The 25,397-nt window shown below is 44.6% G+C and overlaps 2 protein-coding genes across 4 annotated transcripts in view; both read right to left on the bottom strand.

Annotated features, from left to right (window-relative positions):
* Positions 1–7,565, bottom strand: part of SEPTIN5 (septin 5) — a 107,578-nt gene extending 100,013 nt beyond the window's left edge. Inside the window, exon 1 of one of the 2 annotated variants that reach the window (XM_060249614.1) lies at positions 7,469–7,565. In XM_060249614.1, the coding sequence (XP_060105597.1) occupies positions 7,469–7,522 (54 nt within the window). In that variant the 5' untranslated portion in view covers positions 7,523–7,565. Of the gene's footprint in view, positions 1–7,293; positions 7,347–7,468 lie in introns of those variants that run through there. The other variant, XM_060249615.1, reaches the window with a different exon arrangement.
* A 7,485-nt stretch (positions 7,566–15,050) lies between these two features.
* The window catches only part of LOC132579278 (septin-2), a 93,266-nt gene continuing 82,919 nt past the window's right edge, over positions 15,051–25,397 (bottom strand). For both annotated transcript variants that reach the window (XM_060249545.1, XM_060249544.1), the window contains one exon: positions 15,051–15,969. The gene's annotated coding sequence lies outside the window, so the exon portion shown is untranslated. The remainder of the gene's footprint in view (positions 15,970–25,397) is intronic.

The raw sequence follows: 25,397 nt of genomic DNA, 5'->3' as shown, positions 1-25,397 counted from the left end.
TTCTCCCGGATCCACTCCCAAAGTCTCTAGGTATTTTCCAACCCAGACCTGGCAACCCTAGTCCGCATACATTCAAGAGCTAAGCAGTTGCTGGTATAAAACAGTGGCAAAGAGAACAAGGTGTGATTGGGAGATCCAGTCTTGCCTCTGCAATGGAGGAGAGAGCATGTGGAGTAGTGCAGGATTCCCCAGCATGGTGCCCATGGGCACCATGGCCCCACCAGTATTTCTTCTGGTGCCCACAGGGTTTTTCATGAAGTGGGTGGGACCAATAAATACAAGGCTTGTTATTGACTGCCATCATTCAGATGAAGTTGTTTCACAAAGCTGCAATAGCAGCCACAGCCTCTGGGAGATCAGGACCAGGTTTTTGGCTCAATTCCTTGTTCAGGCTTTCCTCCTTCTTATTCCCCCTTCGGCTTTCCTTCACTTATATTTACTTCTGTAATTCTTTGCAAAGTGAGGAGGGAGGTATTGTGGTTTGGCTCCACCTCCTGCCCAAGCCATTTGACAGTAGCACTTACCACTCCCTCTCAAAATTTCAAAGGTGCCCACAGGCTCAAAAGGTCGGGGACCCCTGGAAGTGTATGAGACTCAGAAAAAAGAGTTCCTGGGCTCAAACCCCTCCTCTGCTATGTAGCTTCCTAATGACCTTGAGCCAATCTCTCCTAACTAACTCCACAGGGTGGTTGTGCCCACGGCTTTTTTTGGAAGAAAAAGTCCAGCGGGAATTTGTTTGCATATTAGGCCACGCCCCCTTTCACTGAGCCAGCCAGAACAGCATTCCTGTGAGTTCCTGCTCAAAAAAAAAAGCCCTGGTTGTGCCAATGAAACTGGTTGCTCTCCTTGGGGAAAGGGTGGGATTAAAACTTAGTATGTAGACCACGATGATAACTGGCCCAAGACACACTTAACCTTTCCTGTCCCTACTGTTTCTGTACTCCAGTCTGCCTCCACCCCAACAACTCTGTGAGTTTTCAAAAGTATGTTCACATTAGACTTTGGAACTCTATAGAGGGCGATCCAGAGCAAAGGGGAAAAAATGAAAAGGGACAGGGTTAAACAACCAGCCTTCTCCTACCGGTTCTCCAGTCTAAACTCCTCCTACCCCCAAAACATTTATTATTTAAAAAACGAGTCAGAGGTTTAGCTGTAAACATTTTACTGTAAAAAGTAAATAGCTCCCTTCTGTCATTAGTGCCACAAAGAAGTTTTAACCAGGGCATGATAGATGTTTCTATTTCACCATCAGAGACACATCATCTCTGAATACGGGAAGCCGCTTTGAAGACCTGTCAGGTCAGTATAGCAACATGGGAGGTAAGTGTTTTAATAAATAGCTGCATGTCTTGCTTTTCTAGCTAGTAACCCTAATCCATCCTATTCTCTGTGGGTTTCTCAAATCCTGTATTTTTCATTCAGTGTTGAAAGATGTCCAGCATTTACCATCACTGTACTTTCTGCAAAGCCCTTCCTTCTATGAGACAAATGAACATCCACCATCATTGCAACTTTGCCATGCAAGTCATCGTGCATCTCCATTTCTCTTTTTCACAAGTCTTTTGCCTTTACTGTTCTTTAGCATTCATATGGTACAGTCGCTGATTTGTGTCTGCATATTTATACGGCTAATAAAGTTCTGTCCAAAAAAGTTTGCTATCACATTGCAACTGTAGCTACTATTGACATTAACTGCCAGCACAACATTCCTGTTCCAAGGAGTTCCACAGGCTTACTGGATATAAACCAGGAGTGGCCAGATTTGTTTAGCATAAAAATAAAGGTAAGATGATTGAGAGCCGCAAGACGTGAATAAATATTACACACGTTTTTATTACAACTCTTAATACTTTCTTTGCCAGAAAAATAAAATACATATGTGTGCACTTTACAACACAACCATGCTAGAAGTTTTTTTTAAAACAAAAGCTGGAAATAACAGTCCTCATAAGATCGGCATAGGGAAAGCTTAGGGAATTATTTTTTGGCAACAGCTAGAGAAGGAAACACACATGTATCATATATGGAAAATGTCTAGGATTCCTGGGTTTAAATCCCTCCTCTGCCATTTAGCTTCTTGGTGACCTTGGTGGTGGGGGGGCTCATGGCTCAGTGGCAGAGCCTCTGCTTTGCATTTAGAAGGTCCCGGGTTCAATCCCTGGCATCTCCAGTTTAAGAATCTGGCAGAACATATGCAGAAGATCCTCTGCCCGAAAACCTGGAGAGATGCTGCCAATCTGAGCAGACAATACTGGCCATGATAGAACAGTGATCTGATTCAGTATAAGGCAGCGTCATGTGCTTAAGGTGGCCAGTGTTCACCTAGCAATAAGATAGTTAATGATCATGCCTAGGGCAATATCAACAGGCACAAAGAAAGAGAAGAGTTCTGTGGGAAAGCATTTGAAAACTGAACTGACTCAAGAATCCAGATCCCATGACACTCCTGAGTCCTGCCCATCTTTAATTGCCGCCTCAGTTAAAAGAACAACATAGCTGAATATCAGATCTCCTAATTCTGTAACAACAAATAAGGCAAGATGCAAAAACAGGTTTCTGTTACTCCAGTTTTCTGGACATTTTTCTAATCCCCTGAAATCAGTTGTATTCAAATTATTCTTTAATAAGTGTTGCTTACTAATTGTAAGCAGGGCTTTTTTTTTTTTATCAGGAATGCACAGGAACACAGTTCTGGCTGGCTTTGCATCAGAGGGTGTGGCCTAATATGCAAATGAGTTCCTGTTGGGCTTTTTCTACAAAAAAAGCCCTAATTGTAAGTCAAATGTTACTTATAACTACGAAACAAAACTTATTAAAGAAATGTACATTGTTACTTTCATGGGTTATATAGGTATCTCAGGAATCTTTTCCCAGTAGCCAAGAAATTGAACTGAAATATTTGATGGTGGGGAGAATCAATAAAGCATAAGTAATATAGTTTAAGTATTGTGTTCGTATCAAACCAGTACATGGTTCCTAGGGAAAGCTTCCTAAAAAGAAAGCTAATTACAACTTTGAAACTGGCCGGCCTTACTGATAGAGTATCTGTTGGGAGAATTAATTTCAGGAATGAAATAACACTTTTATAGACATGGAAAATGTTCCACATAAAACAGAGCGGTAGAAAATTTGCCATTACAGAACTTTTTCCACGCTGCATCACTGCTTTGAAATGACAGCTTAAGAAACAACTTATTTTTATTAAAGGATTAAGACTGAATTTAGAACCCTTATTATTTCTTCCTATTTACCCCAAAATTACACCCATAAGACACAAGAATGCACTGCAAGAATGCTATATGCAAAATATTGGAGAGCTGATATCATTCCAAGTTTGAAAAGATGGGAGCAAAAAGGAGTTGGATATACAGTCATAAGTATACCAGTCGAACATGAGTTCGAGAAGGCTGTCAGAAAGCAAGTTTAACCAACAGGGTCAAATCCAAAAAAGCACAATGAGAGGTAAAATAACCACACATGCTATTCACAAAGGGTTCATGAAGCCCTATAATAAGAAGCATCCATAATGGTTCATGCTGACCTGGATAGCCCAGCTGGCTTGATCCAATGGTTCTGTTTGTATAGCTGGAAGAACATCTCTGGAGTGACTTTCATTTTTCTCTTGCAGTGATGTCACTCAAGAGACAAAACAAGGGAAATGTGCATCCACTCACAGCATTACTCAATCCAAGCTGCCATTTTTGCCTTGTTCTCCCCCTTTCCATACAGATGAACTTTGCGCATACAGATGATTCCATTCTACCAACACCCAGAAACTGGGCAGAGTCAGACTCGGATCCTAAGCATTGTCTCCACTTGCACCGTGTCTTTTCCTGTTGCAGAGTCATCTGTGCAAAGATTCACCTGTGCTCTGTAATGCAATGCAACGCACTGTGTCCTACGAAACTGGGCACTCTGGTCTCTTTTTGAAACAGCTCACTTCTGCTGCTTGCAGTTTTGGACATAGATGTCTCTGCTAACTGAATGTAACATTTCATGCATCTGACAAAGTGTGTTCTAGCTCATGAACCTTTATGCCACAATATATGGGTTAATCACCAAAGTGGGACAAATCTGTTTTGTTGTGTTACCCATGCATAGCCTCTTTTGTGGATGGGATCTTTGGGACTCCAGGGGTCTTTAACTGGGTTATTTCTCACAGCAGTCTTCTCGGGTTGGAAACAGCTGCTCTGGGCCCTCATCATATTTTTCTTACACTTCACACATTCTGCTCTCATCTTCAGCACATAATCACAAGCCAGACATGCAGCTTTTCCCACAAGACAGACTCTTCCTATTGCTGCTGCTGGAGCAGTTTGTTGTTTTTTAATTTGCGTACATGAAGCTGACTTTTTGGTAGAAAAAGCCCAGCAGGCACTCATTTGCATATTAGGCCACACCCCCTGACATCACTGTTTCACGCAGGGCTTTTAAAAGAAAAGGCCCAGCAGAAACTCATTTGCATATTAGGCAACACCTCCTGACACCAAGCCAGCCAGAATTGCATTCCTGTGCATTCCTGCTCAAAAAAGGAGCCCTGCTTATACCAAATCTGACCCTTGATCTGTCTAGCTTGGTATTGTCTACTCTGACTGGCAGCAGCTTCCCAGGGCCTTCAGGCAGGGGGAAAAAGTCTTTAGCAGCACCTGTTCCAACTTGGCAGATCAATCTTGGAAGCTAAGCAGAGCCAACCCTGGCAAGTACTTGAATGGGAGACCTTCAAGAAAGGCCAGGGTTGCTATGCAGAGGCAGGCAATGGCAAAACACCTCTGAACATCTCTCACCCCCCATAGGGTCACCATGAGTCGGCTGTGACTTGATGGCACTTGACACTCACACACTTCCAACTGGAGATGCCAGGGACTGAGCTGGGGGCCACAGGCTGGGGGTCATGGCCAATAAATCCTGCGAGCATCCAACACAGCCAATAGTCCATATGAAGCTACCTTCTCACATCAAAACCTATGTCTAGCCCAGCATCACTGATACTGACTGATTTTTATTCTCCATGGCTTGCAGTGCCTGCTATCCAAGATCCTTTAACTGAAGAGAATGGGAACTGAAATGAAAAGATCCGGCATACAAAACATCAGTTCCAGTGTGGACCAACATCCCTTTTTTGTTTGTGTTGCTAATATGTGCATGTTTTAATATGCGCATGTTGTGTGTGTGTGTTTGTATCTGGAAGTCATGGTGACCTCTGGTGACTGATTCCTACTGGGGGCCTGGAGGAAATTCAGAGAGGTGGCTGAATAAAGCCTTCCCCTGCCTCCAACCTCTGGTATTTCAAGGTCTCTCATCCAAGTATTAACCAGAGCCAACCCTACTTAGCTTCTGAAATCTGACGAGATGGGGCTTGCCTGGGCTATCCAGGTCAAGGCTGGATCAACATCCTTGACACTTCCCAGATGTCTTCCAAAACATTTGAAGATGTTAACCCCCATTGCCCAGAAGATCTGCATCAGTGTCTCCAGGTCAATTCACCATGTGACGCATCAGGATGAAGAAAGCTACAAAGCAAGCTGCAACCCCAAAACATGGAGATCCTTTTCTCTTTCCCAATCTTAGCACTCTTAATGGCTTAAGGTTGTTTTCCTGAACAGCAAGAGGGTGGACATCAAAACCATCAAGAAGAGAAGACTTTGAACAAATCAGGTATTTGAAAATGAGAGAAAAGGTTGCAAAAAATGCAATGTACACAAGCCACTGGCAAATGGGAAAGAAAGGTAAAGTGAGTGAGTTTATATATTCAGAATGATCTTATCCTTGTTAACTGTTCATGTTCCTATGGGTTGGCTATTCCAGTAAACCTAAACCATTCAGGAGGCAACATCAGGGGCTGATCTTGGCCTCCATTCCCTGCTGTTGGCCCTCCAGAAGAAGTGGTTGGCTGCTGCGTGAGACAGAATGCTGGACTGGATGGACCAGTGCTCTGATCCTGCAGGGTTCTTCCTATTTACCCCCGATTATATTATTGCCACAGATGCTTTAAGCAGATCAGTACAATTCCCATTTTATAGACCGAAAAACTGAGGCAAGCAGCATGCAACTTACTGAACCTGTTCACTATTGATCTTACAAGAGGGAGAACCACTGCACAATAATCAGTGATAACTGCAAATATCTACAGCCTCCCTGCCGCGACTCTGTATCCTCCACAAGGCATGATTCATAGCAGATGGAATTCAAACAGCCTCCTTTACTCCGTAGATGCTGACAGTTCTTTGCAAAAGGGAAACCCTTGTCATTTTGCAGTTCTTTGCAAAAGGGAAACCCTTGTCATTTTGCAGTTTTTTTGCAGAACACTCTTATTGACACAAAGACACATGAACGCCTTTTATCATCTACAGCAAAGGATCCCAAGTTTTATTTCTATCACTTTCCTATATTCTCTGTCCAACTGATCCTCTCCTACAGCGAGCTCATTCCTTCACCTCTGGCTGCTGTATCTCCCATCAGGAATGATTCACGCCAACCAGGCATCCAGATGCAGCCCTGGTCCACTCCCTGTGCAGATGCCGACAACGGTGCTTGCAAGAGAAAATTTTAACACACACACTTTCCGTTAATAAAACAGATCCCCATCGGAGAGCGCCAAACACCTAAACCCATCTGCGTTTGCTTCCGATACTCCCTTAAGACGCATTCGCTTACCAAACGGGCACAAACAACAAACCCTCAGTCCTGGGCAGCAAAATCCCTCCTGGTGGCGTCTAATTACATCACCCTCTTCCAACCTCATCCAAACAGACCTGTCTCCAGAGAGCAGCACACAATTGAGACAGATGTCTCTCCGGGAGCAGCAAGAAGGATGCTGAAGAAGGGAAGCTCCATCAACAAGGAAGCAAAGGAGGCGAGAGCCCAGGACGTGCTTATAATACCGAAGCAGCTGCTACCAGTGGGCCTGGCTGGCCCAGGCCTCCGAGCATCATCAGGGTGTCAGGGGAGACTCCCTCCCACGATGGGCCCACAGACCAGAAGGAAAGCAAGCCTCTGGTCTGAAAAGGCGTTTGACAGCACAGAAGCCTGGCACCGCCAGATCCACCCGGAGGTTTTAGTTCTGGAGGTTTTGCCCGGTCCAAATTTCACACGGAAGCTACGCAGCCCCGATGGATGGATGGATGGATGGGTGGTGCGCGGGCCATCCACCCCGTGCAGCCACAATCCGGCAAGCTTCAGTACCCAGGGAAGACAGAACACCTTGGGTTTAAGCAGCCCCAGCCAGCTTCAACACACACACACACCCCACCCTTCCCAACTGGAAAGCGAGCGAGAGAGAGAGAACAACGGTACCTGTTTTTCTTCTGCACGGGAATCGGAATCCATTTGGGAGCAGGAGGGAGATGCCCAGGGAGGAGATCCAGAAGACGGGGAGGCAAAAGAGAGAGGGAGAAATGAGGCGCGAGATACACCGGGGAGCCCCCTTCTGGGGCCAGCCCCGCAGCCCACCCGCGAGCGGCGGCAGCACACCCGCCTTACCTGGGTTGACCAGCTTGCTTTTGTACCGCATGCCCGTGCTCATGGTGACGTCTGGTCACGGGCGTGCTGCTCGCGGCTCCCTCCTCGTCTCGCACCCGAAACAGGCGAGCCTCCTGCCCAAGCAGCCTGTCTCGCCTCCCTCCCTCCCTCCCGGCCGGCTGCGTCGCCTACAAAAGGGCTCCCGCTCCTCTGCACGCGCGCCGCTGCTGCTGCTGCATTCGCCAGCCGGGCCAAAGCGAGGGAAAGGGAGGGCGGAGAACAAGGCAGGGAAGAAAGGGGCAGGAGGGATCCTGGCCCGGCCCACCGCTCGCCGCCAATCAGCGCCGCGCCCTGGGCCGGCCGTTCCGCCGCCCGCCTGTCGCTTCCAGCCGGCTGCTTCGCGCGCCCACGCGCCGCATCCAAAGCGCCCCCCCCCCCGCCTCTCCGCTCGGTGCCTGCGCTTCCCCACTGCCATTTCCCAGCCGCCCGAGCAAAGCCGGGCAGGCGAGAGAGGGGGCAGGATTGGCCCGGCTGTGCCGAGGGAGAAACGCGCAACGCTCTTCCTTGCAGGCAGGCGAGGCCGGCTGCTGCTCCCGAGCAAAAACCGCAAAGCGCCCGCTCCAACCTGGGGAGGTTTGGGGGCTCTGCGTCATGCGGCTAGACTTAGGGACCAGCCGTCGTCAGATGCGCGTTGCATCCTCGGGAGTTCCTGCTTTGCAATGTGCCCTTCCCACCGGCTGATTGGGATAGGACGACTCCGAGATCTCCATTCCGACTCGTATCTGACGAAGGGAGCTTTAATTTAATTTTTAGATTTATATCCCGCCCTATCCCGTAAGCGAGCTCAGGGCGGCTTACAACAGAAGCTGAGATCCAGAATTTACATCTTGTTGGCCTTTAAAGTAGGTGGTGCTGGGCTGGACTGTTCTACTGCGGACCGTCACGGCTGCCCTCTGAAACGTTACTCTGCATGCATGCAGATTATTTTGGATGAGATTGCAAGTGCTTGCTGACTTCACCGGCCTGCAGACGAAAGGAGAATTTGACCGAAGGGAGCCGACTTGGAGAGGAGGAACTGCCAGCAAGCGGACCCAAAGACGACCGTTGGAGAGTTTATGTATCGCTCCGCCCACGTCGCTGGCGGCTGGAGGGCCATTTAGGTTTGCAGAGCTAAAATCTGGGAAGCCCACGACTAGGCCTGAAGGCGACGTTCCTCCCCCACTGTTGCCCTGTGCACTGCCCCTGAACATGGAGGTTCCATTTTGCTATTATGGCTAATACTTACCTGTTAGCCTATCTTCCATGAATTTACATAGTCCTTTCTTAAAGTCCTCTAAGGTTGAATGTAAATACCCCCTCTTGCATGCATAATCTGGGTGTCAACATTTGTAATGCTCCCACCTTTATCACTTCCAAATGGGGTTGCTTAAAATCAGTCTTGGAAAGTACCATTGCTAGCCATTTATGGAGAGTCAGACAGGTTCTGTGCAAAAAGCAGATGCTGCATTGAAGCCAGAGGATTTATTACTTCCAGGGGGGGGCTCAACTAGGAAGTTCCAGTTTTAACAACAGAGCACTGTTGTACTCCTGCAGCAAACCCCCAATTGTTTTACCTGTGAGAGCCCAGCTACAGCAGTGACAGAAATTCAACCAGTAATATTGACTAATTGAATATTGTCAAACTCATTTGTTATGACGGTCGGATCTGACATAAATGAGACCTTATTGGGCCTGGCCAGGCCACGTGTGTCATAAAATGTAATGCCCGTTAGTGAAGATATAAACTTTATAAAGGACACTAACACAATTAAAGATTTGTTAAAAAACAAATTAAAATAAAATATCCTTAAAAGATTGGCACTCTTGCAATATTTTAACAGTTTCTAATGACTGATACTTCCTCCTCTAATTATTGCATCAAAATCTGGAGACAATGTCTGTTCTGTAGCAATCTTGAGTATGCTGTTCAGGTGTTGTTCAGGTGTGTGTCTGTAAGTTACAAACCTACTTTTGATTGTTGACACTCATTACAGAAATCTCATGGTCAATATTTTGAGTCTAAGATCCAGGGAAAAACATGAAATAAGCTGCTTCATGTGCTGGTCAGCCAATGGAGAAAACAGAGGCTTTGCTCTGTAGCTTCTGTGCAATTGAGCAAGCCTGGCAAAACAAGTTGTGATGCAGAAGGAAGCGAGAGAGAGAAGGAAGCAAATGACAGTGACTTGCTCACAGACTTGATAGGAGTCCTCGGGGGGGGGGGGTGCAGTGATCTGGCCCTCGGGCCACATGTTTGACACCCCTGGACTAGAGGGGTTCAGAGTATGTACAAAGTGCATTCGCTTCACTCCTAAGAAATTAGAGCATGGCCATGCCATTGGGAGCTTCCAGACCAGAGCTGGCCTCAGATGACATAATGGGTAAAGAGGGCTGGTTTAGGAGCATACCCAAATCTACCACTCAGCTCCATAGGGTAACTTCAGTCCAATCTCTCTCACTCTAGCCTACTACAAAGGTTGTTGGCAGCATACCCACTGGGGGCAATGTGGTATAGTGGTTAATGTCAGACTGTGACCTCTGAGACCCAACTTCACATCCTTCATTCCGCCATGGAAGCCTGTTGGCTGGTCCCATGCACTCAGCCTCACCTACCTTCACAGGACCGTTGTGAGAACAAAATGGAGAAAAGCAAAACAATGTAAGCAGAAGGAAGGTTAGGTGGGGTATAAATGAAGTAACTTAATAGAATAGGCCAATAAGATGAAATCTTGCTGAGATCTCTGGAGGAAGGGCAGGACACAAACGTGATCAAAAGCAGTCAGCAGGAGTGGACACTTGTAGTTTATACAGTCCAGAAGACCTCTGACTGCTTCTGTGCCTACTTACTGCTCAGGCCCTGAGCATCCAGCCTGCTCACTCACCAGGTCACTTCTTCCTTGGGGAGGACACAGGTAGTGGCAGCACAGATGAACTGGTCTCTTGAGGATGCTCTGAGAGGACTGCTGCTGTAATCCTGGGGAGGGGCTGAGGCTCACTGGCAGAGCATGTGCTAGGTCTGCAGAAGGTTCCAGGTTCAATCCCTGGCAACTCCAGTTAAAAGGCTCAGGTAAGAGGCAATGTGAAAGACCCTCAGCCTGAGAGCCTGGAGAACCGCTACTGGTCTGAGCAGACAATACTAACTTTGAATAGACCAAGGGCCTGATTCAGTTCAGTATAAGGCAGCTTCAACCAGCCTGGATTGAGATTAAGAGGTTTCTGTTGCCAGAATTCTCACTTTCTAGAATTGAGCTCTGCTCTGAACTGCTCCTGAAGGAAGTTATTTGATGTCAAAAAGATGTTCCATCCTGACCTAAGATAATAATAACTGTATCTCCTAGTAAACTGGCTGACCCCTGCAAGGATAACAAAAGCCACACAATGAGGCATTCCTCACAGACAACAGGGGCAGGGGGGCAATCAGTTTACTCAGGGGGGATGCAGAAAAGTATGACTTTGTAAATTAATCTGATAATCATTTTAAAAGACCTCAACACACAGCCTTTGTTCCCCACAACCCCGTGACTCTCTTCATCTTCCATCTTCTATATCACATGATGGAAACTGATGCATGTTTTTCAGTGCACATAATCAAGAAAAAAGTAAAGAAGTCCCACACAGGCACATTCTGTATGGTCCAAGAAGATCAAAATGGAAATTCAGGACCAGAAGTTACCTATCTGTGAAGCACTCATTCCAGCAGGACCATTTAAAATAAAAAAGCACTGTACTAACATTCTCAAGGTTGTATTATTTACATTATTTTATATGAACTCAGGACGACTAACATGGTCCACGTTGCATCTGGTGAAGAGCCACTCTTGAAAATAAACTTTATTTGCCTCATTTATACCCCATCTTTCTCCCTGCTAGGAACCTAAAGTAGCTGACATCGTTTTCCTTTCCTCCATTTTATCCTCATGAAAACCCCGTGAGGTAGGTTAGGCTGTGAGGTTGTCTCTGAAGAATGTGAGGAATGAGACTGGCCCAAGGTCACTGAGAGAACTTTCATGAACCTGGGTCTCCCTGTTCGTTTTGTGTCTTTTATTTTTAGTCTTGGGTAGTAGCAACACCACTAACCAAGTGGCACTTTTTGTAATGATTCAACTAAAACTAAGGCAGACCAATATGCCATTACTATTATCAAAGATTTCAGGTTTTCATGGCTGGTAACATTAGGGTTTGTAGAATCTTTCGGCACTTGAGCCCGAAAGATTCTACAAACCCTAATGCCATTACTATTGTTTGTGTTTTTACTTTTTCCCATTTCACAACTGGAGAACCTTAGGATAGTGTTGGGTAGTAGCAACACCACTAACCAATTTGCACTTTTTGTAATGATTCAACTACAACTAAGGCAGACCAATATGCCATTACTATGCCCAAACTATGCAAATAGCATACTTGTTTTTCACACAAATAGTAAACTGTATTATTTTAATTTTCTCCATATTTGAGGGGGTGATTTTTAAAAACACAGAACCCTTTCCTGTGGCTTCTGGGAATCCACTGGTCATACATAACCCCAAATATCACATTTCCTACAGCTGCTCAATGACATGTGATGGAACCCCCAAGTTATCTATTTTTGCAGTCTAGAAAGGAAATTTCACATCTCTCTACAGAAGACATTAGGAAGGGAGGACACAGGCTATATTCTGGTCACATCTATTCAAATAAGCAGTTTAGGAAACCAGGCGGCTGGATCTACACTATACTGGCAATTTTCACCAATTCTCCCTCCCTGCTCTCTCATGTCATTCCTCAGAGTCCCCTATCCCCACCAGGAGTGGCATTTCATGGCGATTGGTGGAGGTGGAAAAGCAGCATTCTGCCATTGAAAAATTGAGTTTGGATACAACCCAGGGCATATTCACATACATATACACACACACAACACATTCAACTAGATTTGAGGCCACACCACGGCAAACAACTGTGGGTTTTTGAATGAAGATTTTGAGCCCCTTGAACAAGGGCTCCAGATGGTGTGCAAGATGATTTTATGGAAGAAAGCAGACTTCCATTCATCAACATTTCTGGCCTGGGAATTAACCTACTTAGGTACATAAGTGCAGGAATGGGGTTGTTTAAAATCCTCATTTGTGGACTCCAAATGCTGGCTACGGCCGTTGCCTGAGTCTCTCTGTCACCTCGGCTACATAAAACATTTTCCCCACAAAACCACAAGAAAGAAAGGCCTGTAAAGTCAGTAGCTGGCCCTGTCAAAGCACACGTGGGTGACCAAATCTGCTTTAAATAATTTCAGACTCTCCAGCTGACTCAGTCAGTAGTGAGGGGGGGGGGAGGAACACAAATCAGTAATGCAATCCATATTTGCACAATTTTGAAAGGCTAGACAACCACAAAACCATTAAGAGAGTCTGCCACACAAAGGCACTGGCAATCTAATAATCAGATTCATAAATTGTTTGACAGTCTGCCACTGAAAATTTAAATCTAGTACAGACTAAATGGGTAATGCCGGTGCTCATCCGGAAGACATGAAAGCAGCCATACATAACTTCTAATCAAGCCGAGTATGATCTGCATTGTACCTTTGCATCCTGAATCCCCTCTTTGTAATATCCTTCCCATCCTGTGACTGGGATATAAGGACTCAGATCTCCATTCTGACTTGTATCTGACGAAGGGAGCCTTGACTCTTGAAGGCACTGGGATAGAGAAGGTAGAGAAAGAAGTACTTTTCTCCCTTTCACAATACGAGAACTCGTGGGCACTCAATGAAATTGCTGAGCAGTCAGATTAAAACGGATAAAAGGAAGTACTTCTTCACCCAAAGGGTGATTAACACATGGAATTCACTGCCACAGGAGGTGGTGGCAGCTACAAGCATAGACAACTTCAAGAGGGGATTGGATAAACATATGGAGCAGAGGTCCATCAGTGGCTATTGGCCACAGCGTATTGTTGGAACTCTGGGGCAAGTGATGCTCTGTATTCTTGGTGCTTGGGAAGGGTAACAGTGTGAGGGCTTCTAGTGTCCTGGCTCCAATTATGGACCTCCTGATGGCACTTGGGTTTCTTGGTTACTGTGTGACACAGTGTTGGATTGGATGGGCCATTGGCCTGATCCAGCATGGTTTCTCTTATGCTCTTATGTTTTTAAAGCTTATACTCTGAAAATCTTGTTTGTCTCTAAGGTGTTTCTGGATTTGAATCTAGCAGTATGTAACATCAGAAATCCTAACATTTGATTAGATGCACATGGCAAGATGACAGAAGTGTCACCTCTTTACGGAGTCCCTCACCTCCGGTCTGAAGTGATACAGCCTATTCTACCACTTCAGAATCTCATTCTGCTGCAGTGTACAGACCAAGCTTCCGTGATGTTTATGAGGCTTCAACAGCACTCCCCCATCTAGGCAACGAACAGGCTGCTGCTGGTCAACACTGAAGCAGCACCGCACCTTGAAAATGTATTTTGTTGTTCCCTTACTGACAATGTGTTTCAGAACATGACAGAAGGGCCTACTTGCAGGCTCAAAATTTTGTCTAATTTGGGATCTGGGGAATGAGGGAGGGAGGGAGGGAAGGAAGGAAGGAAGGAAGGAAGTAGTTAAGAGGATTCCGTTGCCTTTCCAGATTTGGGAAGAGGAAAGCCTGCTGAGAGAAAAACAATCATGTTTTGTGGATCACTAAAGCTAAACAATGGGCACATTCCCTACTCCCAGCTTTTATGAGGGTAGAGTTGGGCTAGAATTTGCTGGCATCCTAAAGCTGGCAACACAGTCCATGGATCTGAGCTGCTGTGAAATGAATTCCTCTAGGGTTTTATTGCTTGGTTTGCCAGGAAGACTGTTTTCAGGCCTGCTGACTCACCTTCTCTGTCTTTAAACTCATCTTCTCTGTCTTTGAACTCACCTTCTCTGTCTTTAAGCTTTCTGGAGTACCAGTCCACTCATGTTTTATTCCAAGACCAGACCATGTTTTTGCCTGTGCAAATCAGACTTTTCTACTTATCCCAGTGTAGGCTGAAGATTTATCCTGATTTCCTGCTCTGGAAAAATTAAGAATCCAGTAGCGCCTTAAACACCAGCAAAATTTGTGGTAGATTATGAGTCTTCGTGAGCTACTGGCTCACTTATTCAGATACAGCTAGAATGTGAGTCTATCTCTCCTATCTATTAGAAAGTGGAGTGATTTCAGATACCAAATGTCCTTAGCAGGCAAATGACAACAGAAGGTGTGATTTTGATCTTCTCTGGAGACAGCAATCCCACCGCTTTGAGATCATGTTTTGGGATGAAAGTCAAGGAGTACAGTGGAATTGTGTCATAATATGACCTTTGAGCTCCAATGGCAGACACGAAGATTAGAAAACACACACTCAAACAAAAAGCTGTGATTAGTTTCCCAGAGGTGTTCCTTGGAGGCTCAGTGCCCAGGTGAGCAACAAAACAGAGGCCAGGAGGGATGCCAGTTTCCTTTAGAATGCCACAAGCAGATATTTTCCATATTTCCAGAACAGGATTTCTCCTTTCTGCTCACTCATTTAATCAGCAATCCAAAATGAAAAGATAAACTCACATAGGTCATTTTCTTGTGTTTATTCCATTTATTATAAAATGCTAAGGGAAGTTAGTGTCCTGGTACATATAAAACATTTTGAGTAGAAACCATTCTCTCAACCAAAGGAACCAAAATGGCTTCAACAGAAACTGTTGTCGATTAGTACCTGTAAACCCTGGATGGGTCTTTTAGGAGGTCCCGTGAAGAATTTCGGCATGCCAGGCATTTTCATTGATTTAAGGCATTGTGGGTAAGGGATGTTCAATCCTGGACCACCATCATTCCTGTAGCTTTAGTGTTTTGTACCTTTCCCCCCCCCCCCTTTTTAAAGAAAGCACCTGAAAGAATTCTAACCTAGCAATCTAAGGAAAGCACAGCCTAGAGACAGACAGACATTTTTGGAACAGACGACTGTGAGACAAGAATCCTATGAAGTGGCAACAAGCTATATCATCATTCTACTAACTAAGCAAAATGTAACTTGGTCAGAGCACAAAGCACGCACATACATTTACAGGAAACAGCCTGCTGGTCTTTAAGAAACAAAGTTACAAGAGCATCCATAATTATCCTAAATGAGAAAGCCATGGCTCATCAACCTGCTCCTCAAAGCTTACATACATATAGCATAAGACTATTAGCTTCTTGAATGAAAGCAAAAATGGAGACAGGAAAAAAAAGTTAAAAAGAAAATAAACCCAACATTATATGCAGGAGAACATCATTACCAAGAAGATGAAAAAAAATATATAAGCCAACATGATTAAGGACGAGTACATATATATCATGAGAGGGAGAGGCTGCTTTCCAATCAGATCTTCCAAGACTTTCGGCTGCATCTTGCAATATCCAGCACCACATCCGAGCATGATTCCATTGGTATTTGGTAGCATCATGATTCAATTTGACGTAAAGCATTGACCCATTTTCAAGAGGACCACAGAACTGCCATGGAAGACAGAAATGCAATAGTTTAGAAAGCAGACAAAGCCTTCTCTGAGGTGGCGTGGCACCAAAACCATAGAACTCCCTCCCCTAGGAAGTTTAGTTATTCATTCATTTACATCCCCATCTTTGTCCCCACCGGGAATCCATAAATGCTTCAAAAATGTTAAGTTTTATGGGATAGCTGAGTAATTTACCCAGCTTTTTAGAATTATTTTATTTAATATGTGCAATAGCATCTTCAGTCTTGGTGAGTAAACCTGAAGATTTGCACAACTGAAAAATCCAATAGGAAGACTTTAATAAATATAAATAAAAGCACGCATACAAGCAGGACATCTGAATGCATGTCTGCTCCCAAACCTGCCCATTTGTCGAAATGCACCTGCCATTTGAGATAACACAGATGGCAAATGGTGACAGGGCCTTCTCTGTAGGGGTTCCCGGTCTGTGGAACGTCCTCTTCAGAACTAGACATCTCGCACCAATCATTCTATTATTTAAGTACCTGGCAAATACTGATTTTTTTTCCCCAGACCCTTTTTCATGATTTTTGGCAAGTTTTTTTTGTTTGGTCAAGGGATTTCTGCCAGTTTATCTTGCACTGGTCCACACCAACAGTAAGCCCTTTTCAGCAAATTTGCTGGGAAGGCAGAATAAAGATGTTGCAGACAAACGTTTCTGCACATTTCCCCATGCATATCCCATGGAATGGGATGGATGTCATGCACACTTAACAAAGGCTAAAGCTTGCTATTTCCCTTCTCTTTTTTAAAACTTGGAGACTACAGTACAACAGGCTGAATGATATAAGAAATGGGGTGGGAGTGGAGGAAGTGAAGCTGCCTTTCCGAGGAACACACTGCAAATTCAGGTGAAGCAAGGGCTGCCCCCGTTCAAGAGCAGAGCAGCTTTCTTCCGGAGACATACTCTACAGACCGCAGGACTATGTCTGGGTTCCAGAGCCTCAAGCATCATCCCTCAGAGAAGCTCCTTTTCACGGAAGTCAGCAGGCCCCGTGCCAGATGACTTCAAGGCTGAATATAGCTCCTTTTACATTTGAAGCTTTACAACATTTAATGAGAGCAGAGGAAGGAGGGCTCAGATCTATTTTTAATTCTGCTCTCACCCCACTCCTCACTCCTGACAGGCTGCCTGTCCTCTCTCTCCTGAAAACAAGAGCCAGAGGAGTGCTCCGTTAACACGAATAAAGTCCTCCTGGGCATACAGGAGTCACAGCTGCAGGATGCAAAAGAGGCTTAGAGGGCTTTTAGGAGGGGATTCAGACAAACTCATGGATAAGAGATCGGTTAAATTAAGTCCAGGGACCAACAAGCATTTCAGGGTATCAGCTTTTGAGAGTCAAAATTCACTTTGCAGGTGGCTGACAAAGAGAGCTTACCTTGAAACACTTGTTAGTCTCTACAGTGCTACTGAAATCCGTTTTACTACAGATCAACACAGCTACCCTCTGAAAAGGTAACAGGTCAGTTGCTGTCGGCTAGGCAGCTAAAATGGAACCTCTGCATTTAGAGGCAGTGTATCTAGGGCTCCTTTGCATATTAGGCCACACCCTCTGATGTAGCCAATCCTCCTGGAGCTTGCAGTAGGCCCTGTACTAAGAGCCCTGTAAGATCTTGGAAACTGGCTAAATCAGGGGTGTGTGGCATAATATGCAAAGGAGTTACTGCTAAAAAAAAAAAAAAGCCCTGAGTATACCCCTGAATACCAGCTGGTGGAAAGGAGCCAAGGGGAAAGCCTTCTTATCCTGTCTGTGGACTTCCCAGAGGTTTCTGGTTTGAGAAAGAGGACATTGGAGCAGACAGCTAATTAGGCTCATCCAGGCAGGCTCTTCTCAAGTTTGTTCATTACATGCAGAGTCAGTCTGAAAGATATGCAGAGCCCTCAGGTCCTAACCACAGAGCTTGTTTATTCCACACTTCCATGCCTAGCACAAAATTCTGCATTGGATGCAGATTCCCAGCAATCCAAGAACATCAACATTCTTTTTTTAAACAGGTAATTTTTAAAAAGCTGAGTGCACACTGCCCGGTCTGCAACACCTCTACCACCAGCCTGCTGGACCCCCTGCCAACTATTCAGATAACAAGGGAAGTGAATCACATTGCTAACCGGAGGACTAACTGCAAATGCATGTCACTGGGCACTACTGAGCCTTTTTAATATAAAAAGAAAAGCACTCAAGGAAGAGGGAGGAGGGGTGGACTTGTTCTAGAGCAGACCCCTTTTCCACTGCAAGGTCCAGAGCAGGGGTGGCCAAACTGTGGCTCAGGAGCCACATGTGGCTCTTTCACACATATTGTATGGCTCTTGAAGACCCCCACTGCTCTGTCGACTGACTTGGAGAAGGCATTTCTTTCTTTAAATCACTTTTCCAAGCCAAGCCAGCGGCTTGGAGAATGCATTTAAAGTTGCTTTCTTTTCACCTCTCCCTCCTTCCTCCATCTATTTTCCTGCCTGCCTGCCTACCCACCTGCCCTCAAACACATCTGACGTTCATGTCTTGCAGCTCTCAAACATCTAGTGTTTATTCTATGTGGTTCTTACATTAAGCAAGTTTGGCCACCCCTGGTCCAGAGTTTATGTCTGAGAGGGAAGAAAGACTCAGGAGTTGGAGAGGAAAAAAAGTATGCAAGGAGATATCCTCTCCCTTCCTTTAGCTGCTCCACCACTTTGAGTTCCTAGTCCCAAATGTTTTTCTTGAAAACACACACACAAAACATAACTATGCAGTTAGTCCCTTCCGCCACTCCCTATTTCCTGCCCCTTGTCACAATAAAAACATTCAGGTCATCTAAATAAATTTCAACAAATGGGTTATTTAATTTGTTCTGGGGCAAACTGTGTTTTAGCAGACAATGCAGTAGGTCCAGCAACAAGCATGCTGCTGTGTTAGTCTGAGAAAAACACCAGTCATGCTTGCTTGGACATGCTGCCTCGCAGAAAGACAAGGTGATAAGCAAAAGATGGGAGGCAATAGGATTTCTGAGAGCTTGACAGGGAAACCAGGCCCCCAGTCCAATGAGAGAGACTAGGAACCCTAAGGAGAGGCAGAGACTGCATTCAGACATAAGAGAACAAGGCTAGAAAGTCCTAGGGTTCATGCAGTCTTCATCCTTCATTCCTTAGTGCATGGCTTAGAAACTGGTTTTGCAACAAGCCATACCCTTACAGTCAACCACCAATGTGTGGAAAGCATCACACAGAGTTTTCCCACATTCTTCTCCATTCCTGCAGTCCCTGTCAACCCCCCAGAAACACTAGTGCTTGCTTGAGTACTGGACTTGCATAGAGGAACAGCCACAAGGGGTTGGAGGAGAAGGAGCTGGAACCCGTACGGCTACTCCTCTGTACGGGTTCCAAAACCCTGGGAATGATCTTCTGGGGTCAGAAGGGATTGCAGGAACTGAGAATGGCATGAGAAAACTCTGCGGTCTGTGCACAGATTACTGGCACAGGTTTGTTATTGCATCTGAATCTTGACTTCAATAAAAATTCCAACCTAGGATAAACAGGAAGTCTTCAATATCTAATCTGGTGGGGTAGTTGCACATGAGCCCAAGGACTTCCAGGGTTTATTTTACAGTAAAAACACTGGTTGCTATTCAGAGCTGGCAAAGGGCAAGCCACCTCTGTTCGTCTCATGCACTGAAAACCCTATGGGGGTCACCAGAAGCTGGATGTGACTTGACAGCCCTTTCCATCACTTTATAACTGAATACAGCCAAAGTTGCTTCCCTTGGCTTTCCAAAGAACCCGCTTGCTGTACCTTAAGCCTCTGACTTGACAAATGTTTTGCAGTGAAAAGGAGAGGGGAAATCACACATTCTACCTGTAAGAAACCAAAACATTATCATGCCAGCCAGTTGTGGCATGTAAACTTGAACTTGAGTGAGCAGCAGTATATGTTACGTTGAGAGTCAACAATATTTAAGCTCTTGAACTGTAAAAGCTAAGCGAATGAACAGGTCTCTAGGGTGCTGGTACTAAAGGAAATCATTGCATTCAGGTAAAGGCAGGCCATTAGAGCAAACAGTACAACACATCACTGATTTCTTTTTCTTGGAACGATGTGGATCAATGCTATATAGGTAGTACTGAAAGCATCTGTATTCTGTAACATGCACACTTCATTCTAATAATCATTTTTCGTGCTTTGGCAGAACGTCTCCTTGGTCTCAGTGAATGTAACCAGCTCTTGATATTTTTATTTAACTACATAGATCCCACACCTCCCACAACAGACTTCCAGACAGCTTAAAACCAAAATAGATTAAAAACAACAGAAGCACTAAAATACAAACGATCAGTAAACAGACAAGCAAGCCAGCAGAGTAGCAGAAAACCAGATTCAGGAAAAAAGAAGATCCCAATTGCCAAAGCCCCGTTGGGACAAAGTTGCCTTTGTCTCTCATCTCAAAGCCAACAATGAAAGTATCAAATTTCCCTAGAAGGGAATTCCAGGATTTGGTGGCACTGCTGAGAAAACCCCATCAGATGTAACCTTATGCTGCACTTCAGACAAGCATCCAAGGAATATCTAAAGTTTCAGGTAAGTATATTTGAAAGGAAGAAACAGTTTGGTGTAGTGGTTAAGACCATGGACTCTTATCTGGGAGAACCGGGTTTGATTCTCCACTCCTCCGCATGCACCTGCTGATGGGACCCTGGGTTTGCCACAAGTTCTCTCAGAGGTGTTCTGCTCAAGGGCAGTTCTGGGAGAGCTTTCTCAACCCCACCTACCTCACAGGGTGTCTGTTGTGGGGAGGGGAAGGGAAAGGAGATAGTAAGCTGCTCTGAGACTCCTTTGGGTAGTGAAGGGCGGGGTATAAATCCAATCTCTTTTTCTTCCTCCTCTTGGTGTCTTTAGGACCCAGACTGTTCATGCTGCAACTCAATTTTTCAGTTGGATGTCCCTCAGAAGTTGCTATTGCCTTATTCCTTAAAAAACAGAACTTGTCTTGCCGGACATCATCATACCAAACTATTCTGAAACAGGTCCATAATTTAACATTTACTGCTCTGCATATTTGCCCATTTCTTCCCAAGCACATCTAAAACATCTGCATAAAATTGCTGAATTAAAATCCATATTTTGATTGTGAGTCTTGTGAAACTGATTTAACATGCCTGGGCTCTAGCTCACCCCCGCCCACCATACAAGGAACTTCAAGTTTTGTGAGGACAGTGAGATTTCCCAACTCATTTTCAGGCTCCTTACAACAATTTTCAAGGTTCCTCTGGGAAGGGAGGGGAAGGCACTAAAACCAGTTCAAACGTAGCCACAAATCAATGTTACGTTTCTGGCCACAAAGTAGTGTGGTGGTATCCTTAAATTTTCCTAGGAGCTTTTAACTTTTCAGTTGTATGCTTTGGAGACAGACTTATCTAAGTATCTTTCACATTCCCTTTCCCAGTTAGTTCATGTATTTCCCAGTTAGTTAATGTATACTCTGGCCTCTCCACTGAAGCCATGTAATGTACAGAAAAACCAAGAACTTGAACCACCAAAATGGGCCTACACAACAGTGCTTGTTTGAGATACTCCATAGGCTACTGAGGATTTATCTCTACGTTTTTGATCGAGATCCAGTAAGGGATTTTTATGACATAGGCAGCTTTGTATGGAATTCTGGCAATAAGTAGTTTAATGCCTCCTGTGTTGATGCAGCTGTGCTAGAATTAAGGTTCAGTGCTCCAGGTAACAGCGCAGAAAGATACTGAAATACTTGGGATGTTCACTTCAGGGGAAATATTACAAAAGACCAAGGGTCATGCCATCAAGTAAACAGAAGATGGGAGCAGCTATTCTAAAGATCCCAAAAGGTGTCTCAGCAAAGCCCTCATCTATGGTTTTTCTTCAGTTCTCCAATCCATTTTTGGTTGGTTGCAATAGGCTGTTATTGATTATATACCTTTATGACACTGAAATATCATATAGTCTCTTTTAGTGTTTACTTCGTAATATACTAGTTCATTATTGCTCATAGAAAAACTGGATTAAGAATTCTATGCTCGAGTTTCACCAAAGACAAATGGAGCACCCCGCTACTCATCACAGCAACTAATATCGATCACTCAGAATGGCTACTTTGGTTCACTTCATAATAAGATCTGCTGCATAAATATGGGTCTTTCTGCTGGAGGGAATACGGTTGCCAATTCCCAGGGTGGGGCAGGGGATCCCCCAGTTTGGAAGCCCTTCCCTGCTTCAGGGTCATCAGAACGTGGGGGGAGGAGAGGGAAATGTCTGCTGGGAACTCCATTATTCCCTATAGAGACTTATTCCCATAGAAAATAATGGAGAATTGATCCATGAGTATCTGGGGCTCTGGGGGGGGGGCTGTTTTTTGAGGTAAAGGCACCAAAATTTTCAGTATAGCATCCAGTGCCTCCCCCCAAAATACTCCCCAAGTTTCAAAAAGATTGGACCAGGGGGTCCAATTCTATGAGCCCCAAAAGAAAGTGCCCCTACCCTTCATTATCTCCTATGGAAGGAAGGCATTTAAAAGGTATGTGGTCCATTTAAATGTGATGGCCGGAACTCTCTTTCGAGTTCAATTATGCTTGTCACACCCTTGCTCCTGGCTCCACCCTCAAAGTCCCCAGAGATTTCTTAAATTGGACTTGGCAATCCTAGGGGGGAAATGTCTTACTGCAGGGTTACAATTTTGGGGACATCTGGCTCAGAGGCTGAATGTTTAAGGAGGCGCAGATTGGTAGGGAGCCACAGCTCAGTGGCAGAGCACATGCTTGCCTACAGGTGGTCTCAGGTTCAATCCTTGGTACCCCCAAACAGAATCTCAAGATCCCAAGAATCTGGGGCACTTCTACTGGTCAGAACAGACAGCACTGGCCTAATGGATCAAAGACTCTATACAAGGGAGCTGCAGACATGTTTATAATCCAAGCCCACATGGATAAGATTTTTTTTTTCAAAGCTTGGGCTTGGTAATTCAGACAGAAGTTTTTTACGTGGCTGGATGAGTCAATTAAGGCTAAGATAGAAGCATGAGAAACACCGGTACGAAGGGTTCTGTGCAACAATTCCTCATTTGGACTCCTCCAGCAGTGCTGACCTTGCTAACTCCCACGTCTGCTGGTGGGATTAATGGATATAGACAGAAATGAACAAATAACTTCAATAATTTCTGAAGTAAGAGGAACTAAGCTCCTCTGACAATGTAGCAGTGGAGGCAACCCTGTCCATCCTAGACCCATCAAGTTTAACCTGTGTGGTCCCTCCTTCATTTCATCTTAATACTATTGCAGAATGCTTTGTCATCATGCCCTACATTTCTCATTGATCCATCCAGGTTTTATTTCGGGATAATTTTTTTTTTTTTTTTGCACTTATCCATTCTGATGGAGAGTTCACTGAACTCAAAAGAACAGTCACTTCATTTGTAACTTTTACTTGGTCCAAATGAAAAAGTGACTCTGCAGCAAGTTTTAATTTATCAAATTGCCTTCCAGGTCTCTGATATGTATCCAGCATCTCAGAGATTCCCTATTTGGAAGCAACCTCTAATTGCCTTTCCTCGTTTTTACAAAGGCAAATATTATTCCTTGGCAAAATTCATGAACAAATAAGGAAAGAACCATTAACTATGATCTAAAGCTAATCATTCAAAAATAAATCACCCACCGGGATGGTGAAAGAACATTCCAAGAAAGGGTAGATGACTGGAGCTATGTACCAGAGTCCCAAAAGGCCTAAGAGCATTTAGGTTAGCCGAGCTGAGGACAAACCAAAGCCCAGATCACAAGTTGCAGGATATTAGCTCAGTTGGGGGGGAGGGGGGATGCAAGTTGGGGTTTGCTCACTGTTACCTCAAGGATTAGAGGCTTAATGAAAAGTAAACCCCAAATCCCATTTTTAGCACAATATTAAATATTTATTGTACTTTCAAATTACATAGCAACTTTTTAAACTAGCAATGAAAGGTTTTAAGAACATTAATATCTTGGCTGCTCACATTCCATGCATGCGTACTGCAAAGCATGGAGCACAACAACATTTCCTGAAAATATCAGAGTTCCTGTTCCCCCCACCCCTCACCCACCCCTAAAAAGCGGAGTGCAGAAGTGGTCTTTTAAAGAACCTTCTGTTCAATTATTAAAGGGGAGCCTTGTGTAGAGATTCCAAGAGACTCGAGGTAGGTTTTACATCACAGAAGACTCCTTATCCTTTCCTGCATAGCTATTGGTTGCCAGTAGCAATTAGCATTCACTCCTTGGCTTCATTTGGAATAGGGGATCAGGATACTGTACTACTTCCCCCAAAACTGAACAGCTCTTCCCCCTTCCAAGCCCTGCCTTGAAATCCAGGTCCCACCATGCTCCAGATAACACAAATGGGAGAGCGATGATAGTCCTTCAGGTTCCATCTACCCCACCCCTCCAAATCTGTGACACCCCCTTCACTTCCTTTCTTACATGCCCAACAGCATCTTAGACTCAATGACATGCAGTTTCTAAAAGTGCCAAATATCCTTACTAAATATTCTGATGGCACAATATCATAGCCACATTCAAAGGGTCAGAGAAGAACACTAGCATAGTTTACAATTCAAGACAGCATCAGCGATGCTCAATTGCTGTACCACTGAATACAATGAGAAAGGTAGTTCCAGAATTCTGCAGAATCTGGAGTCACTAACTGTTCTCCCATCTCCCACTCTGCTCAACAGCATCTCTAGGGACTAGCCTCCTCCCAGGATTCTGAGTTCTATTCCCTCACTCAGAACATTTTCTTCAGGCTGGGGTCATGGAACCAGAAGAAAAGAGTAAGAAGAGGTTGTCTTCCTTACTGCTGCCACCTCTGAAGGCTACTCATCCTTACTTCGCATGTCATTTCCCCCTCCAAAAACAGTAAGAGACAAACCCACCCACCCCATGTTCCATTAAAACCTCTATTACTAATAGGTTGGTTGGGTCTTGTTCAACAAGGGTTTATTGCCAGTATTCTGTGCTATTTTATTTATTTAATTTAGGGAATGTATATGTCACCTTTTCAGAGGCCTGCCCAAAGTGGCTCACAAATGAAAACAGTAATATAAATCCATAAAAATTAACATAAGTTATCAATATTAGAAACAAGCAATGGATATAGAAACAAAATAAAGCATCCATGGTTCAGCCTTAAAAGAAATCCATAACACAAGACTGAAGCTAGAAGCAGAACATAAAACATCTTTTTAAAGACTATTTGGGCCCAATGTTGAGAAGACAGTAAGGTGAACCTCAAGGGAGAAGGCTTTCCAAAGGTGAGGTGCCACCCCCAAAAGGCCCTGTCAGTAGTCACTACTTGTCTCACCACTGCACCTCCCCCAAAGAGAGACTGCAGTGTAGTGATTATAGTGCTTGGTTTGCACATGGGAAGTCCATGTGACTATCAAGAACAA

This window comes from Heteronotia binoei, chromosome 11, assembly GCF_032191835.1.
Source record: "Heteronotia binoei isolate CCM8104 ecotype False Entrance Well chromosome 11, APGP_CSIRO_Hbin_v1, whole genome shotgun sequence".
Taxonomy (NCBI): domain Eukaryota; kingdom Metazoa; phylum Chordata; class Lepidosauria; order Squamata; family Gekkonidae; genus Heteronotia; species Heteronotia binoei.
Note: the sequence above shows the minus strand (reverse complement) of the source record. Positions and strands in the feature narration are given on the sequence as shown.